A 19,539-nucleotide genomic window follows, 5' to 3' on the forward strand; every position below is an offset into this window, starting at 1 on the left:
ACTATGGCAGGGTAGAGCAGGGCCCAGGAAGATAATAAACCAGAAAGGTCGAGCGAAGCGTGAGGGCACAGGAGCCAGGGAGAGGCGGGGCTGGGCACGGGCAGCCATGTGAGGAGCAGCAGAAGCTGGGGCTAGCTCCGTAAAGACTTCAACATTTCCAGCCCAATCTATGTGATGGAAGCATTCCGAAAAGGACACCTCGGCTAAAAGGACCTCAGAGTCACAGAGGCCATGAAAGGAGGAGGAAGGAAATACCAGGATCCTGAATTGTGGAAACCTCCAAATCACTGTTCAATCACAGCCCCACTCCCTCAGTCACATTCCTTCCCGACTTCAAACCTTGACTTTGGTAGAGGAGGCCTGTTGGAGGGCCTGCTAATAATCCTGGTGGTTGCCTCCCTGAGGGTTGTCCCTCATACAAGAGGATGCCCTGATGCCATGTTTCCGATATAAGCCCCTTCCACACAGATCACAACACAGAAGGCCAGGGACACAGGAGAGGGACAGAAGAGACGGTCAAGAACGCACATGTATACACCAGCAAGAGTGGAGGAGCAGCAAAGTCCCTGGGCTCTTGCATGGGACATTTAGTAATGTGGTCATGGAGTCGTCAGACGGCACCTTTGACGGATGACAGATGTGGTAGTGTCTGTGTGAGGACAGCGGGTATAAACCAAGGCCTCTGGGAAATCTGGGTCCTCCCTACATGGAAGATCCAACAACCCTCCCCTCCCCCTGGGTCCCAAGAACTACTCCTGTGACCTTTCGGAACTTTGAGTGGACAAGGGGGCAGGGCACGGAGGTGTCTAATCTTAGGGAGGTTCCAGGTCCCTGGACAGCATTGATGTCCAAGCCAGAGCCTGCTCCATGGCCTCATACTGTCCATTCTGGTCCTGAACCAACAGGAAGGACAGAGACCACCATGTGTGTCTTCTTCCTGCAGTCCCCCTAAAACTAAAGAAGGGCTTTAGAGAGGTTAAGGCCTTGGTAAAGTCCACCCCCACCCCCATGTAGAGGGGCTCTAGTTCCCTCAGATTAGGGAAAAGTGAGGGTGAAATGGAGACTTTTAAGCATTAAGTATGCATTTTCTAAAAATAAAATCGTTGTCGAATGTGATGGTGCAGTGGCCAGAATCAGAACATTAGCTCTGCCCACTGCTCCTGACCTGATCTCTGACTCTCTACATCACACACACTTACAATCCCAGCCCTGGGGAGGCTGAGGCAAGAGAAGTGTGGCTTGTAGGGACCTTCTACAAAATCTGTCCTGTGTTACTAAAAGCAGTTCAAGACTGTGTCACATGAACCTGGGAATCAAAGGACAGCAGGATGGGGTAACAGATCCAAGCGGATATTCGAGCCCTGGGAAATCCTGCTACCCTCCTCGCCTCACTCCTGGCTTTCTTTTGCCTTCTTCCCTCTCCTTTTGCTTTTCTTTTCTCTGTGTGATCTGGAACATGGGAGCTGTGATCTTGCAGAATGTCCCTCAGTTAGAAAATGGCTCCCTTTCAATTCACCGTCTGTCCTCAATGGCACAAGGATGGGGCGAAGGCCAACAGGAAGGGACGTTTCAACGCCCAAGGCCCAAAGCTCCACAGAGGAAGAAATTCATCAGCACCCAGCACAAGGTCAGTCGGGCAAGTCCTCCTTGGGGAAGGAGGGCTGGAGTGACAGGCACCCTGTGGACTTAGGCCAGGACACGAAGCAGCAGCAGCAGCAGCAGCAGCAGCAGCAGCAGCAGCAGCAGCAGCAGCAGCCGGAAGGACTGACAGGCCCTGTGCTTTCTCAAGCGTCAGCCACACACACATTCTTGAACCCACGGGATTCTTTAAGGAAGAGGGAGGCAGAATTACTAAAGCACAACCTCACTGAATTCAGCCACAAGCAGACTGTTTCTGTGTTTGAGCCAAAGAAGTTAAACTGTTTTTACTTTGAGACCCAGATTTAAAAACGAGTCATTAAACCTCAGAAGTACAAGTGATGTGCACATTAACCAGGCAGTGTTTCAACCACCAATCAAGCTGTTGCGAAGACGAGGTCCACTTTATAAGCAGCTCAGGTTTAGAACCACGCCGTCCACAGGGCAAGGTCAGAGCCCAGCCTTGGGAAGCTCTGGAGATCATCTGGTGCTTCCTCTGCCCATAGCATGCCTCTGCCCGCCACGGCATTCCAGGCGAGCAGGCTGTATCACTTCTGCTGGCTTTCAGACGACTCCGTCCTCACCGCAGCCGGCGGCTAACAAGGAAGGAGAGGAGAACACAGAGCGCAGGGCAAAGGGATCCCTGTCAGAACTCCACCCACCACCACCTCTTTTCAGACACACCAGAGGCGGCTGCCGAGGGCGTCGGCTTCTAAAAGCACGGGGCACGAGAACCGAGGCCTCACGCCTTCAACCCTACATCTCCAAGCCCTTGTAAAACCTGGGTCAAGTACTGTGTCAAGAAACTTCAGGTTTTGTGAGATCCTGTGGTAGAAAGCCTAAAGTCTCAGCCTGAGGCTGAGGTCAAAAGAGCGCAAGTTCAAGGTCAGTATAGTCGACTTAATGAAACCATATCTCAAAATAAAAAATATGCAGAAGCTGCAGATACAGCTCAGCAATGGAGACTTGCCTTGAAAGAAAGAGGCCCTGGGTTCAATCCCTGGTACCGCAAAAAATTAAAGTTTAAGTCTGTTGTGACGTAGACTAGCGACGAAGCTTTGGATTTCCCAGTGTGCCAAGACTACAGGGGTTTGTAACGTAGCCAGCACGTGGCTAGCCGAAAAATGAAATCCATGGCCACAGAGCCAGAGAGCTGGAAAGGGTGCCCATCAGTTAACACAGGTGCTCCCATTTCACAGACGAGGAAACCAAGTCCATCCATCTCCCATGAGGATGAGTGCCTGGTGCCACAGCAAAGACTGGAAACCCAGCTGCTAGACCAGAACTCCGTTCGTTCTGTCAATCCCAACAGGGATCCTGGAGGCTTCCTCCATACTCCTGAACATGTACTGCCCCCACCCCTGACCCAAAACCATTACAGCACGTGGGCTCCACTCAGAGCCTGCATGTCCTGGCTCTATCTCCACTGACCGTGTGACCTAGCAGGGCCGGCTTACCTCTCAGTACCCCTCATCAACGTCCTCAAGGACTATTATGAGACCACAGTTACCTACACCAACCTTTAACACACACTTAGCTCTCCCTCAATAGCTATTTTTATGTATGTTAGTCAACAGGAGAAGGTGAGGGCAGGACCGGGCCTGGCTAAACACTACATGCCAGAGTATGCCGGCCATTGTGTCAACAGCACCTCATTAAATTACTAACAGCCCTGGCCAGATAGATCTGTCTGTCTGCCTGCTGTCTTCCTTCCTTCCTTCCTTCCTTTTCATCTGAAATTCAGAACAAACAGCTCAGGGCTGAAAAGATGCCTAGAAGGTTAAGAGGTGCAGCTCCAGAGGCCTGAGCTTGTCTCCCCAGACCTTTGTCACAGCTCACAGCCAGCTCTAACTAGTTCTAGAGGATCCAGTATCTCTCTCCTCCTGGCTTCTAGGTCACTCATGTGCATACCGCTCGCCCCCGACATGCTCGCTCACAGATACTTTAAAGTAAGAAGCAGAAGCTGATAACACACACCTTGAATCCCAGAGCTTGGGAGGCAGAGGCAGGTAGATGGATGGACCTCTGGGAATTCAAGGCCAGTCTGGTCTACACAGGAGTTCTGGGACAGCTGAGGCTATAGAATGAGACCCTATATCAAGAAATAAAGTAAATCAATCCTGACAGGACAGGAACAAAAACAAACAAAACCCCACCCACGTTTCCAATCTACACAATGAAGGTGGTGGGCCTGAGTGGCAAGTGGCACCTGCTTCCCCCAGAAAACCTCTCCCAGGCCGTTTTTGACTCCAAGTTTCACAAGGTCAAGAGCTTAGCTTCTTGGGCAAGCTCCAGCTCGGGAAGTAGGTCCTAATGAATGAACTCAGCACTGGGAGTTTGCGTCTCCAGGACCCAGCAGCCAACAAGGAAAACCCACCAAGTCAGGAGCAGCCTCAGACCTTTGGAAGGGGCCTTCCAGCTTAGCCGGCATCCCCTGCTGTAGATGGTGCTAATTTGTTTCCCCAACAGGCATTGGCCATAGTGTAATTTATTAAATTATTTTTGTTTCTGTTGAATGTGCGTGCGCACGAATGTCGTGGACGGTGTGCGGAGGCTGGAGTATCTAGGAGTCCCTTGTTTCCTACCATGTGGGTCCCACTTAAGCTGTTGGCCTTGGTGGCAAGTGACTTTACCTACAGAGCTGTCTCGTAGGCTCAGATAGCACAATCTGTAAGAAATGGCAAAGCAGCAGCAGATTCCCAATGTCGAACCAGTACCCTAGCGCTGCTAAAGCCCGCTTCCCGTCCTGTCATGCAGCTGGCTTGCTTCCAGTTACCGTGAGTACTAACCAAAGTCCTTGTTTTGCTGGCTGGTTAAAAATTAAAGCACCTCTCAAAAACATGGTGAAACATGACTGCTTGTGAAGTCTGCCCCCAAAAGGGAAGCAGAGAGTCGTGGTGTCTCTGAGACCGCCATGAGTATGGGACTTTCTAAACACTACCCAGAATTCTTCAGCACTACTCCTATTAGGAGGACTCTGAAGTTAGGTCTGTCCATGCTTGGATCAAGAAAATAGAGATGCACCACACTGAAAGTTCCAAGGATGAGACAGAAAAAGCCGACAGGTTTCCATGTGGTCATCTTGGGACCAGCACTCTAGGAGATGCCACGCATCCTAAGAAAGTCAGAGAATCTGAGATCACCATATTGGGAAGGTACTTGCTTGATGCCCTAGTTACAGCCACCAGCTTAACTCCCAGCCAAGGGCCAGCAACCTGTGTCAGGCCCCCGAATGACCACCATGGATGTCATCATACCCTCAGATGACCACATTTCCAGCCACCACCTGACCGCAATTGCAGGAGACTCCTTAAGCAAGGACAGCCCAGCTGAGCCTCACTTCTTCTTCTCCAAATCCTGACCTGAAAGCCACAGCTCAAATAAAATGGCTGCTGTCAACTCCAAAGGTGGCAAGTGTTCTTAGGCAGAAATGGTAGCCATAAAAAGCCAGAAAGAACAATACCCATTTCATCTCTTGTCTCAAAACAAAAAAGTCAAAACCCAAGGAGGAGATAGACATTCAACCTGTGGGCTTCAAATCTGTCAAAACCACCTTCTGCCTCCTGGCATCAGAAGGGTCGGGTGAACATAGCAAGAAAACCCCATTCATCGTGCTTTGGCTGAGTTTGATGTCAAACAAAGAGAGCAGTCCCTCGAGGTGGGTTTGGGCATAGCGGATATTCCTTTCATTGTCTGCCCACTAGCAGTTCATCATTCCAGTCAGTGCAAACATGAGTATCTCCTAGATAATCCAGCAAAACACAGCAAAGGAAAACTCAGACAAGAATAGAACAAAAATTTTCCATCTTCCTTTGAGGAAATGAAAGGGGCTGATTCACCAAGCTCTCTAAGAGTTGCTTTGCAAATTTCTGTGACGCTCTTGGGTACAATCCATTGGGGGTGGGGGGGAAGCACATCTATTCTTACTGCTAGAAACATTCTGCATGGGCAGAATGAGGAAGTTCAGAGAAGAGGGCTGAGCAAAGACAGCTGGGCTGGCTGCCAAAGACTGAGGTTGGAGGGATGTTTAATATCTCCGGCCAACACACACACAAACTATGTTAAATGTCCCCACAATAAATGCTGAGAAGGGAAAAGAAAAAATCACAGTTCAGTGTTAAAGGTTTCAGTCCATGGAGACCAGAGCGCTCTGTCCATCTGACCGTTCTTTTGAGCTGGGGACCGAACCCAGGGCCTTGCGCTCGCTAGGCAAGCGCTCTACCGCTGAGCTAAATCCCCAACCCCCATCTGAGAAAATGCTGAATCTGCCAACTGCCACAGCCTGTCTTCTAGAGACCTCGGAGACAGGGCTGGCGACCTTGGACAAACCTGGGGATACATGGCTGTACCAAGTCAGTCTGTACTGCATAGCCAGCACCTGTGACCAGATGATCCGTCTCAGCCGAGGATCCAAGAATGCCCTGGGGGCAGGGGGGTTGCAGCTTCAAAATGAGACGTTCAAGTTTTTCCTGTATATGGTGTCAATTTCAGGATTAGATGCGCATATCTATATTTTAGACAAAGCCCAGAGTGTATGGTTTGCTATTGTGGCTACAGTGCATAAGCCGGCGCAGGCCTCGAACCTTTTATACAAGACTTGAGTCTACACATGCCCACTTAGAAATGACTCAAGCTAGACATTCTCCTGCACACCTCTTACCCAAGCTTTTGGGAGGCAGAGTCGGGGGGGATCTTGAGTTCCAGGCCAATCTAAGACAGACATGAGACCTATCTCAAGAGACAGAGTGGGGGCGGGGCAAACGAAACAGCTATAATCCTAGCCTGAGCTACATGAGAATGTCTCCAGAGAGACAGAGAGGGGTGAGGTATTCAGACACTCAAATACAAGCAACGACGAAGATGAACTGTCTAAGTGTCTTGTCTTTTGAGATGTTTTCTATTGCTCTCCATCAGCCACATAGATGAGGGCTCCTGAGCACCTAAAATGCCGTTAAGACAGTCTTCATTCTCCCATGAATGACTCCAATGAGCGCATCATGAGGCAGTGACTCACTGAGAAATCCTACTGCCGCATTTTATGTTCTGTTGCTACAGCAGCACTGTGACCAAAAGCAGTTTGGGGAAGAAACTGTTTGCGTCACCTTACAGCTTAGAGCTCATCGTGGAGGGAAACTGAGGCAAGGACTGAGGCAGAGACTTGGAAGAACTCTGCTTTCTACTGGCTCTCTCTCTGTGGTCTGCCCAGCCCGCTTGCTTATGCAGAACCGCTCACACAGGGCAGTAGTACCATCAACCACCAATGACGACTGCTGGCTTGTCATCCTTCCCCCACTGCCCCCGCAGGCCCCTCTGATGGAAGCCGTTCCCCCAGAGCGGGTCCCTCTTCCCAAGCGACTCCAATTTGAGTCAAGTTGACAAAAACTAAGCCAGCACAGCCCCACCAAAATGGGCTTTATTTACAATTAAGGCAGGAACTATCAGTCCCAAGCTTCTCCCAACGGTCTTGATTCTTCCATAGAAATTAATTTCTCTGGCATAGAAATCATCTTTTTATAATAGGTCCATTTCTTCCTCTGCCTAACGTGATGAAACATAATCATCGGTAATACTTGGAAAAGCACAGAGAAAGAAAGCCACCTGCTTTCTCAGCAGCAGACTCAACCACCGGTAACGTTGGGGTGCGCAGTCTTATTTTGGGGCCATGCTTCTCAGACTACCATGGGAGGTTTGTTCAACTCCATTGTGAACTGACTGTTTCCACAGAACATAATAAAGCGCCCACAAAGTAAAGTACTAAACAGGACTCTCCGAAGCCATCTGTGTTTGCGAGCTTGCCTCGAACGTATCCTCCTGCCCTTACGAGCCTCCCAGTGCAGGCGTGAGTTACCATGCCCGGGTCAGGGCGCTCGCTGTTAATTTCTGTGTCTACTTAGCCCTAACTAGTAGTGATCAGTGCCCATTGTACGATAACTAGTAGTGATCAATCCACACTAGGAATACTGTAAAAAGACCTTTTTCTTCTTATATGCACATTCCTTTACTGTATATACCTTACATTTAGTTTTGTTTTTCTATATGTATGTATGTGTCTTTTTTTTTTTTTTTTGGTTCTTTTTTTCAGAGCTGGGGACCGAACCCAGGGCCTTGCGCTTCCTAGGTAAGCGCTCTACCACTGAGCTAAATCCCCATCCCCGTATGTATGTGTCTTGTGAATATAAATTGTTGGGGGGGGGTTCTCTCAGAGAACAGAAGAGGGTGTTGATCCCCTGAAAATGGAGTTACAGGTGGCTGTAAGACGACCAGGGTGGGGGCTGGGAACCAACTTTAGTCCTTTAGAGGAGTAGCAAGTGCTCTTAACTGCTGAGCATTCTCTATAGCCCCAACATACACGTCATTACCTAATGTTCCCAAAATATATCAGTCATTTGCCCATGGCCACAGGTCATCCCTTTTTAATTCTAAAGGCCACCCCACAGCTGGGTATACCAGTGCCTGGCTGTGATCCCAGAGCTTGCATGATGGAGACAGGAGGATCTGGAGTTTGAAGATAGCCCAGGCTACATGAGACCCTTTCTTCTATTCCTACCCACACCCACACTCACACCCACACCCACACCCACACACCACAAAAGGCCAAAATGTTAGCACGGGCCAGTCGCGGTAGCCCACACACACAACAGACAGGTTCATCTGAGTCCCAGACCAGCTAGCTACAAATGGCAACTGTCTCCATTTTTAAGATATTAACATATACAAAGACAGGAGTCAACCCCTTCATAAGGGAACAGATTATGGGAAAGGAAAAGAGGACAAAGACAGCCACAACTCTATCAAGGTCACCCTAAGAGCAGTGGGGTGCCCAGAGCCACTTGTTATAGTGATGACACTTGGATTCTATGGTTGATCGGTGGTAGTGGTGGTGGGTGGCGTTCTTTGAAATAGGGTCTTTCTACATAGTCCAGGTTGAACTGATCCCTCTGCTCAGTTACTCAGGAACTGCGCCTACAGACATGACGCCCGCCTGCGTCCATCCAGTATTAGTTTTGCTAACTGAGAAAATGGGGCGTCATAGTTAGGTCATAGATTGTTCTGAGGACTCGATACTGAACAGAATGAAGCACACGGCGGACGCACATGCTGCTGTGTGTCATTAAAGGATCCAAGGAAGACTCAGAAGACACATTCTAGAACGACAGAAAGACTGTCCTGTGATCCCCCACCCTGCTGCAGCCAGCCCCGCCCAGACAGTCAGCAGCAACACTGTTACCACCATCATTTAGGAAACTGAGGCCCAGCACATCATGTGACAATCTATGACCACTCAGCCATAATAGGCCGTTGGTGTTATGCATTTACCCAGCACCCTAAAGCAAACCCCAGGAGGTGAACCCAGGGCTCACTTCTGCTTGCTACACTATTTGTCTCTTTCAGAGAGAAGCTCTCAGGTTGCCCAGGCAGGCCTCAAGCTGGACATGTAGAAGATGATCTTGATATCCTGTCTCCTCCCCATAAGCACTGGGATTAGAGGAATGCACCGCCCACCCACTAAGCTGTCTCTGACACAGCACATGGCCTCAGCACAAAGCAACACTGGTCTAAGGCTGCAAAATTCACCTTGCCTGATCCTGGCCAGTATAAGCCCTCTCTCTGGTTTGTCAACAAGAACCATCTCTCTGACCAAGAAAGGTCAAGGCAGTACCTAGTGGAGGACAACAGAGCCATCATCAGACCCTGTGGCCAGCCTGGCCTAGATGGTCTTCCTTTGACCAGCATCCAGCAGGCCTCAACCCCCCTGCCATCCAAGAACCCAATAAGCCCTCCACCATACATGACCTTCAAAGTAACCTCTCGCCCAGCATCTCCTCTCTCCCCCCAGACCACCTAAGGATCTGAACAAGAATCACCATCATTAACAGTCACAGATGAGCCCGGGGCTTCAAGCTACGAGGTCCCTCAAAGTTATCCAACCTCCTATTTTAACCTGAATCACCTGATGCCCAAGCCATGGTCCTTCCATTCCCTTCTCCAGGGCTCTGGGGCTTCATTAGCTCACAGTTGTCTCACAAACAAAGAAACTGAGGCTCACACCCAAATGACCTGCTCAAGGGTCCCACACTCAGTAAGTGGGGAATATGGAATATATAGACCTGTAATCACAGCTACTTCAGAGACTGAGGCAGGAGGATTGTGGGCTTAAGGCCTAGCTTGGCTACAGAGTGAACTTGAAGCCTGCCTGGGAAACACAGCTCTGTGAAACTCTAACTTGAAATTAAAAAACAAAACAGGCTAGGAGATATAGGTCAGTAACAGAAGGCCAGCCCTGAGCCCTAAGCGCGATTCCAGCATCATACGTCACACACACTGCCCACCAAAGCATCAGGTCCGAGGGGCAGGATAGCAGCAGGCCCCGGGGAGGTTCTACTGAGATGCTCACAACCAGCTAACTGTTAACATGGTCCAGTAACAGGAGCAGACTTCCTTCTAAACCCCTAACCACAAACGGGCAGAGCGCTATTACATGTGTCCCTAGGAAGTTATTAACTCTGTTCTCAAAGTCTCCTCACAAACTGGGGTCTCATCAGAAGCTCCACTGAGGAAAGTGACTGTGGACTGACTTAGGGCATGAGGTCCTTTTGACGGTATTTAGAAATGGAGCCTTTAGAGTACTGAGTTAAATGAGGCTTTATGGATAGGGCCCTGATACATGATGACTGTACTCACAAGAAGAAAATTAGGCAACTATGTGCCTTCTTTCTAGTGAGAAGACAGGCAGAAGCATCCCTGTGCAAGCTGGGAAGACAGCCCAATCTTGGACTTCGAGCCTCCTGCTCTATGAGAAGCTCGGCTTCTGTTGCTGCAGCTAACAATGGAACAAAAGCATTGCCCTGCTTCCCGACAGTCCTCACGCAGGCAGCATCTGTCAGCGTTCTTCTCTGCACTCCAGACCGTTCTGGAGGGTAACTGCAGATGACCCTTTAGGCCTTGCCTTTGATGGTCCCCATCCTGTCAGACCCCCGCCCCCCATGGCTCTCTCGGAACCTCTCTCCTCCATCAGCAGTTCATGCTCCCATCCAAGGGATGGGAGGCTCCTGATTTGTCAACTGCCGCAGCCCCACCACAGCCCCTGGAGTCTCAAACAGGACTCCTGTCTACCCCACTGGATGTGTGGGGGATGGAAAGATATTCATTTCAACGAGATCTCACAGGCAGGCCAGACCCCACCCAGCCCAGCTGACCCACTGGGCCCTGGATTTGGTACGGTTTTTTTTCAGTCAGTTATCTCCTCAGTGTTCTCTATCACTTTCTTCAAAGCACCATGCTGCTTGACAGGACCTTCCTGGCCCAGTGTCCACCACAAACACAGAAGAGAAACTGCCAGGCTGTGACAGCACTGTCCTTTAATAAAAGCATTTTTCTCTTCTGACTTGTGCTGATAAATCCATTAGGGACAGAAGTCAGGCTGTCTGAGCTCCGCCCCCTCCTTCCCCCAGAGTTCCCAAGCTCAAAACACGGCTGTTATTTTCCTTTCTGGTCTTTGTTTTATTAAGTGAAAGGTTTGCTTGCTCCTGGAGGAGGAAGGGTTAGGCCTCATGAGCGCTGGGAGGACCCCAGAGATTTATTTTTTAAGTCGCCTTGCGAGACTGCTCATTCTCAGAGTGAGGAGAGAAGGTAAACATTCACGAGGCAGGCTCCCGTCTCCCAGGAGGGGTAGGAGGGAGGAACCAGCTGTTGATTCCAGCTGAGGACTGATTAGCAGTGCCCGGTTGGCCCCTTCCTGCTCCCTCAGCCAGCCCCAGGAAAGCCTCCTTTCAGAACAAGCAGGAGACAAGCTGAAGACATGTGTCTTAGTCAGGGTCTCTATTCCTGTACAAACGTCGTGACCAAGGAACGCATCGGGGAGGAAAGGGTTTATTTAGCTTACACTTCCACACTGCTGTTCATCACCAAAGGAAGTCAGGGCTGGAACTCAAGCAGGTCAGGAAGCAGGCGCTGGTGCAGAGGGATGTTGCTTACTGGCTTGCTTCCCCGGGCTCCCTCAGCCTGCTCTTATAGAACCCAGGACCACCAGCCCAGGGATGACAAACCCACAATGGGCTGGGCCCTCCCTGCTTGATCGCTCATTGAGAAAATGCCTTACAGCTGGGTCTCATGGAGGCGTTTCCTCAAGGGAGGCTCCTTTCTCTGTGACTACTCCAACTTTCCTCAAGCTGACACACAAAACCAGCCAGTACAACCAATTTTTATAAAGGTTTTTTTGTACATAAATGTATATATACTTACACATAAAACGTGGAATACTGCAAATCTTGGCCCTAATTAGATTCAGAAATTTGTCTAATCTGTTTTAATATTTGAAAAAAGAGGGGACAGCAAACGAGATAGCTGAGCAGCTGAAGGGGCTGCCAAGTCAGGTGACCCAAGTCCCAACCCCAAAACTGCTCACACGATATGAGAATGGACTCTGCACTTAAACACACAGACACACAGACACACACACACATGCACGCATGCACGCACATACGCATGCATGCACATGCACACTCTCTCAAGCTATCCACATAAAAATAATAAAATAGTATTTTTAAAGGGTCAGGCATGGTGGTGTCTACCTTTCATTTCAGGACTGGGGAGGTGGAAGTAGGCAGATCCCTTTGTGATGGGGCCAGCCTGGTCTACAGAGCGAGTTCCCAGATGTCCAAAACTACATAGTGAAAGAACCTATCTCAAAAAAAAAAAAGTTGCCTTCATTTTGTTTTGTTCTTTTATTTTTAGATAGTAATGTATCCAGGATGTGGTGACACACCCCTGTGATTCTAGCATCTCAGACAGAGAGGAAAGAGTGCCCGTGTTCTGGTTTACTGTTAGGTTTTTAAGACAATGCCATGCTGTAGTGGCGCTTAGTGTGTTTCTGTGTGACACATGGCATAAATGGGAGATAAGGTTAGTTCAATGTTAGTCAGCTGATAATATATTGAATTGCTATTGACTTGTTTTGATTTTTTTTATTGGGATGCGTGTAGGGATTGAAACCAGGGTTTACTAGAAAAGTGACCTACCACCTACATGCCTCCCTGGCCCTTTCTAGATGCTTTGAGACAGGGTCTCAGTTAGTTGCTGGGCTAGCCTTGACCGTTCCCTACAATCTTGTGGGTCTCGTTAGCTTCCTGCATCCAACTTCTAAATAGGAGCAGGGATTGTATTTGGGGCTCCCTGCCTGACAGAATAGGTGTCTCTGTTTTTGTTGAGACAGAAGCCAGGACGGCCTTGAACACATGATCTGCCTTCACCTCCCAAGTTCTGAGATTACAAAATGGGCACAAAGTCAAAACCCATAGGCAGCCTCCCAAGTGTTAGGAGTATCGGCCTGAGGTACCATGCTAACATTCTTACCACAGATAGAACACTAATGGTTCCTAGGGAGGGACAGCTAGGTTCTTTTGAGCCTCCAGTCGTATTTCCATGAGCTGGTCAAATGCCTAACCTTTGAAATGTTTATCTATTTATTTCCGACAGAGACATAGTCCAGTTCTTTTGAACTCACAGTGATCCTCCTGTTTCAATATCTCTTGTACATTTTGTTTTTGTATACAGAGTCTCGTGTAGCCCAGGCTGGCCTCAAACTCACCATGTAACTGAGGGAACCTTTGAACTCTGGATCCTTTGGCCTCTACCTTCTTTTTTTTTTTTTGGAGCTGGGGACCGAACCCAGGGCCTTGCGCTCGCTAGGCAAGCGCTCTACCGCTGAGCTAAATCCCCAACCCCTGGCCTCTACCTTCTAAATGTTAGGGTTACAGAAGCAAGCCTGGCTAATGCATCTTTTGACCACACCCCCAGACCCACACCCCAGACCCACACCCCTAGCCCCACATCTCCGTTCCCCCTGATCAGAACTTTGCCAGGGTTGCTTTCTTACCGCTTGCTCCCACCCCGTTCCCCCTGATCAGAACTTTGCCAGGGATGCTTTCTTACCGCTTGCTCCCACCCCGGGGTCTACAGCCTGGTGCTCTCCGGTTGTTTGCCAGCTACCCAGTCAGTGAAAATGGAAAGTCTTTAAAGCAAGGTTTAGTCTTTTCCACCCCACACCCTGACACGAAGCCAGAGGCCAGAGCCTCATACACACGCATGTGATTGGGTTCTTGACTCCAGCTGAGTTCGGAAGTACAGTGGGTCACGAAGGGAGTGTGCGCTAAGTGAAAGTCCTGCGCCATTTTGAAGACTTAGCACACAAACACCTGTAGATGCTGGGGTTACAGTGCTGAAGACTGCTTCCCTGAACCATGCGGGGTGGAGGTGGTGTGTGTGTGTGAGTGTGTGTGTGTGTGTGTGAGTGTGTGTGTGTGCGTGTGTGTATGTGTGAGTGTGTGTGAGTGTGTGAGTGTGTGTGCGTGTGTGTGTGCGCGTGCACGTGTGTGCATGTGTGAGTGTGTGAGTGTGTGTGAGTGTGTGAGTGTGTGTGTGAGTGTGTGTGTGCGTGCACGTGTGTGCATGTGTGAGTGTGTGTGTGTGAGTGTGTGTGAGAGTGTGTGAGTGTGTGTGTGCGCGTGCACGTGTGTGTATGTGTGTGTGAGTGTGTGTGAGTGTGAGTGTGTGAGTGTGTGTGCGCGTGCACGTATGTGTATGTGTGCGTGTGAGAGTGTGTGTGAGAGTGTGTGTGTGTGAGTGTGTGTGTGAGAGAGTGTGTGTGTGTGTGAGTGTGTGTGTGTGTGTGTGTGTGTCCTCAGCTTCCATCCTCAACAGCATCCCGTGTGCCCACCCCTATTCCTGCAGACCCCTCCCCCAAGTCCTGCAGATTGACCTCAAGGCCTTGGGCTTGTCAGTGAGCATTCCTCCTCTGAGCCACACTACCAGCTCCCAAGTTAATTATTTTGTTACACCGAATCCCTGTTGAATTTATTCTACTGGGAATAGTCTGAGTTAAACAAAATACATTACCACTAATTTCCCCTATGTCTTTTGTAATTTTTACGGAGCAACTAGGGAGCTTTTAAATTGCTTCTGTGGCTTATTAATATGTCTCTGGGTCAGTCCAGGTTGTAACCCTACCAGGGGAAGCCACCCAACAACACACCCAGCCAGGCTGCTCTACTCGAACCTCAGCCATACCATGTAGCTGTGAGCCCTTGGCTGTGAACTGACTGCGTTAGGAATTAACCAAAACCCAAGTGGCTGCGTACATCTGTGAGGGACTTTTTTCTAAATTAAATCATATAAAGTGGGAAAACCCACTTTTTAATCCAGACTGCTTTTGAGGTGAGAAGATCCACCTTTAACCTGGACCACACCTTCTGCTGGTAGCCCACAGAAAGGACTTGGAAGGAAGAGGCTTGCTCTCCTGGCCTGCTTGTTCTCACTCCCCCTAGCAAGTCCACTCCTTCACTGACATTAGAGCCTACTTCCTTAGGACTCCAGTGCATTCCTGAAGACCAGCTAAGACATCAAGTTTTGTGGACTGAGCAACTACTGGATTCCTGAACCTGCCATTGGTAAACAGCCATCGTTGGACTGGTTGGACAGTGGCCTTTAAGCCATTCTAATAAACCCCCTTTCTGTATAGAAAGAGAATCATTCTATGAGCTCTGTTCATCTAGAGAAGCCTGACAAACACGCCAGGGCTCCAAATGTGACCCAGAGCCTAGCAGGAAACACCTGTCCGGGGACTTCCTGTGACACACCAAATCTGTGGAATTCGGAAATCAGGGCTAACAAGAGTTTAACAAATGAACCAACCTAACTTCCAGAAGGCAGGTGCCATGAAGCCCAAGTTATGGGGCTATGAGACCACCCTGTTCACACCCAGAATGGTGACCAACAGTGGATAAGTGAGCAGAAAGGACAGAAGAACCATGGTTGGCCGTCTCTCTCAGAAACCTGATCCTTGCCACCCCCAGCTCTCTGCCTCCATGGTCCCTGATTGCCTGCCTGCCTTCCTGCCTGCCTTCCTTCCTTCCTGCCTGCCTTCCTTCCTGCCTTCCTTCCTGCCTTCCTTCCTTCCTTCCTTCCTTCCTTCCATGAGACAGAGTCGTTTGCCTCAAGCTTGCTGCTTGTGACTATGTGACCTCTAACCCCTGATCCTCCTGCCTCTGCCCTGCAGGTGCTGGGACTGCAGGAAAGTGCAGCAGACCTAGTCAGCTGTCCCTGAGTTCTGTGAACCCGGCCTCAAAAGCCCATCGGCCCTGGGCCTCAGTCCAACACTGCAAACATAAACAAGACAAACTTTCTGCTCAAAACAAGAAACAAATTCTTTCCAACTTGTCCATGTACGTTTGGGATGGAGTCTATGGAGTCTGAAAGTAGCTGGGTACAGTGGCGCAGGCCTGTGACCCCAGTGTGTACACGTGAACCCAGAGTTCAAAGCCGTCCTCCACTGTGTACTGGATTTTGAAGTCAGCCAGGACTACATGAGAATGTTTAAAACACACACACACACACACACACACACACACACACACACACACACAGAGTGAGTGAGAGAGAGAGAGAGAGAGAGAGAGAGAGAGAGAGAGAGAGAGAGAGAATATTCAATGGGCAAACTCATGGTTTCCAATTGCCCAGTTTCCCCCTAAAATTGGCAGATATTTATTTGTTTGCTTGCTTAGTGCACTAAGAATTTGAGATCCTCAGAGTTTTCAGTTGCCCAACTTCACAGTGAGTTCTCCAATTCCCTACATAGGTGAGAATGGGAGTCCGTGATAGATAAACGCAGAGAAACTTTAGCCCACACTGCCACATATGGATCTGTGACTTCCAAGGCTACACGCTCTCCAAAAGCAGGCTGCGAGTGAACTCCAGCTTAGTATTTTCCTTTCCCTCACACCACACACCCCGGCTCTGAGGGGCCTGGTGCTCTCCGCTTTCTCCTTGGCCCATCCTGCTCCCTCTACTGTAGAAATTGGTTCTCTCTGCAGCTCTCCGAAGTCCCTTAGCCCTGACAGTCACTCACAGGGGTGTGCTCCCATTGGCTGGTAACCCAACCACTAGAAATTGGTAGCTGTGAAGAATCCCAACTTGTTTACAGGAAGGCTGAAACATTCTCAAGTTCAAATCAAGTCTTATCTCCCAAAACTTTTCCCAGCAGGAAGGCCCTTCCCAGCCCAGACATCTTTTTTGTTACCATTAAGATAATTACATTCTGCACACAGACAGTGGCGGGGAATCAGAAAGAGGGGTGAATCATTAGGATGGCTTAAGTCCGAGGGAACCATAGCAGTTCCAAGCACGAGTGGAATAAAGAAAATACCGTGAGACATAAACTACATTGAAGAGTTCGGCTAAGTCGCAATTCTTTTAGCTTTTCTACAGATACAGGAATATTGGGCCTTACGCATTGTTTAATACCCTGCTCAGCCCTTGATTTTGGTCCCAGTGGAGCCTCCATAATGAAAAACAGCACTTGAAATTGGATCCACACGCATCCGCCCACAGCCTGGACTCGGGTGTGTTTTACTGTCCGGCACACGCTGTCGCTCAACATCCAAGCATGGGCCTCCAGCTATTAAAACAAAACTAAGCAGCCCAGGGTCAAAGGTGACTGACACTGCTTCACCCAACAACAGCGCCCCAGCTCTCTGTACCTCAAGTTCAGTCTCCCGTCTGTTGATGTCATCGGTGGATTGATTTAACTTCTCCAGTTCTCCCTAATGAAGAGAGAGAGGGGGAGAGAGAGAGAGAGAGGAGAGAGGTTACCAGGGCTAGCCTTTTGTCTGTAGTGTAACAGTTACATTTCCCTCGAATGATACAAGCCAGTTCATTCTTCCTGAAAACAGCTGAGGATCGGCTAAAATACAAAGCCTCTGCCATTCCTAAAGTCTTTTGTAGACTGCATCCTTTTTTTTTTTTTTTTTTTTTTTTTTTGACATCTTTAAGGTCCTACAGGTTTATCTTTCCCTGAAAGGTCATTGTTTTTTTTTCCAGGTGAACTCACCTGTTACAAACAGTAATTTAGTCAAAACAGCACCCTTTGCTTAGGAAAGAACTTTTCAAGGAAATCAGTACAGAAACATTCCGACACACTGAAACACAAGGCCAGTGCAGCCGGGCCAAAGGCAGACTTCCAACATTAACTCATCATGGCTAGTTTCCTATAAAGAGATGATTTTGTTTTTCTAACCGCACACACATTATTTGCTCTGCCTACCTGGGTGCTGTTGGTTACCTGGCTTTAATCGGACCTCTTTTGAACATTTGCAACTTGACACTTTGTAAGAAGGAGCTGACATGAGGTAACTCATCTCTACTCTGTGAACAAAGGTCTTGCTAACAAAATTCCACACCAAAACCACAAGATTCTGAAATCCAAACCCAGGGTCTGAATTAACAGAATAACCAATGAGAAGGCTATTTCTGATCTTGAGTGTATTAATTTGACAAAATAGTTAATTTAAGCCCAAGCTGGTGAGTTAAAAGCATGTTTGTATTTCTTTATCTGTGCATTTAAAACCAATTATGGGTCCAGAAATTGCAACTATGCTTAATCGCATTTTTTTAAAAAATGATTTATGGAAAGGGTACCAAACAGGTCGTGGAAAGGAATTTGCTTTGTGCTTAGGAAGGTGAAGAGGTTAAGCTGTCACTCCTGGAAATTGTTTTTTAACTCTCTCTCCTGGAAATGGAGGAGCAGAAAGCCGGGCTTCCCTGCTCTCCCTGCCTCCACGCTTTGCGCATCAGCTGTCCCTGGTGGGTGTTCACACTGACCTCACAAGGAAAAGGAGGGTTTTAAACCAGTCTCGGGCCAAGTGCAACACCATGCCAATGGTGACAACGACATCCACCATGTACTGACAATGAACCAAAAGAGGAAGGTGGCCCAGGCCAGGCACCTCTGCCAGGTGAGGGCTGGCGAGGCGCCCCGCACCGGTGCAGTCTACACTACAGGGGCAGGCGACAACCACCTTGCCCTGCTCTCCCACCACGATGTCCGCATCCACGCAGCCAGGGTAACGCTGCGCAGAAGCTCCGAGTCTGTGCAGTGCTCCTAGCGCGGAAAGCCGCGCCGAGGTACCCCGACTCCGCTCGGGGCCCCCGCCCCCTTTTTCCTTTGTTGCAATCTGCTTGAACCGCTGGTCTTGTTGTAGGGACCCTCGGATTGGGCCGAGGGTCCGCAGGGATCCCCGCAATCATCAGGCCGCCTTCACGCGGGCACCGAAGCCTTCCGCGGGGAGACTGAAATGGGGTGCCCCAACCCTTGGTGCAGCTCCTGGATTTAGGCAGCTCCCACCCCGTGATTGCGAACACGCGGGGCTATAAGGCGAGTATCCGCGTAGGCATCGACTTCCACATCAGCCCTGGCGGGGTGCGGCTGTAGGGTCCTGTCACACGCGTCCTACCTGGATCCGGGGGTCCACCTCTTCCTCCTCCTCCAGGCCCTGTTCCATCCTCTCTTCCTCCTCCTCTTTCTCCTCCGCCTCCCGGGCGGGCGGCGGGAGCTCCACCGGCTCCTCAGAGCGGCTCCGTTTCAGCGCCGTGTCCATGCGGGCAGCCAGGTCGCAAAGCGTGCGCAGTGGGACCGGAGCGCGCTGAGGGCGGCCTCGCCGCAACCGGGTAGGACTGGGCGCGCAGCGCTGCCACCCCGGGTGCTCCGCCAGCGGGTGCCGAGTGATGGAGGAAGTGGGCGCGGCTGCCCCCTGTCTGCAGCGGCCTGCAGCACACCTCGGCCGCTTCGCCCAGACCGCCCTGATAGCCTGTGTCACCCTACGCTCTGTCACAAAAAGCCCTGGAGTCCCGGTCATGGCCACTAGGAGAGACGCCGCCCAGTGGCTCACTGGCCCGCGCATGGGCCGCCTTAAGCTAGCTTCCTCCTGCCTCCAGTGAAGCAGATCAAGGCACAGAAGGAAAGTTCAGGTGATTTCCATTCTCTAAAGCTACTTTTGTGTCTACTTAGTTCCACAGAAAAAGGACCTCTACGGTAAGCTTGTCTGTACAGGAGATAGAAGAAAGCTAGCC

At 49.8% G+C, this 19,539-nt stretch overlaps 1 protein-coding gene across 2 annotated transcripts in view; it reads right to left on the reverse strand.

The window, feature by feature from the left end:
• Positions 1-19,196, reverse strand: part of Sh3bp5 (SH3-domain binding protein 5) — a 64,610-nt gene extending 45,414 nt beyond the window's left edge. The window contains exons 1-2 of one of the 2 annotated variants that reach the window (XM_087587444.1): positions 18,924-19,196; positions 17,172-17,234 (exon numbers count right to left, since the gene is read on the reverse strand). In XM_087587444.1, coding sequence (XP_087443570.1) covers positions 17,172-17,234; positions 18,924-19,067 — 207 coding nt within the window. In that variant the 5' untranslated portion in view covers positions 19,068-19,196. 2 annotated transcript variants of the gene reach the window in all.
• Between the last annotated feature and the right edge of the window lie 343 nt (positions 19,197-19,539).

Source organism: Rattus norvegicus, chromosome 16 (assembly GCF_021556685.1).
Source record: "Rattus norvegicus strain SHRSP/BbbUtx chromosome 16, alternate assembly SHRSP_T2T, whole genome shotgun sequence".
Classification (NCBI taxonomy): Eukaryota; Metazoa; Chordata; class Mammalia; order Rodentia; family Muridae; genus Rattus; species Rattus norvegicus.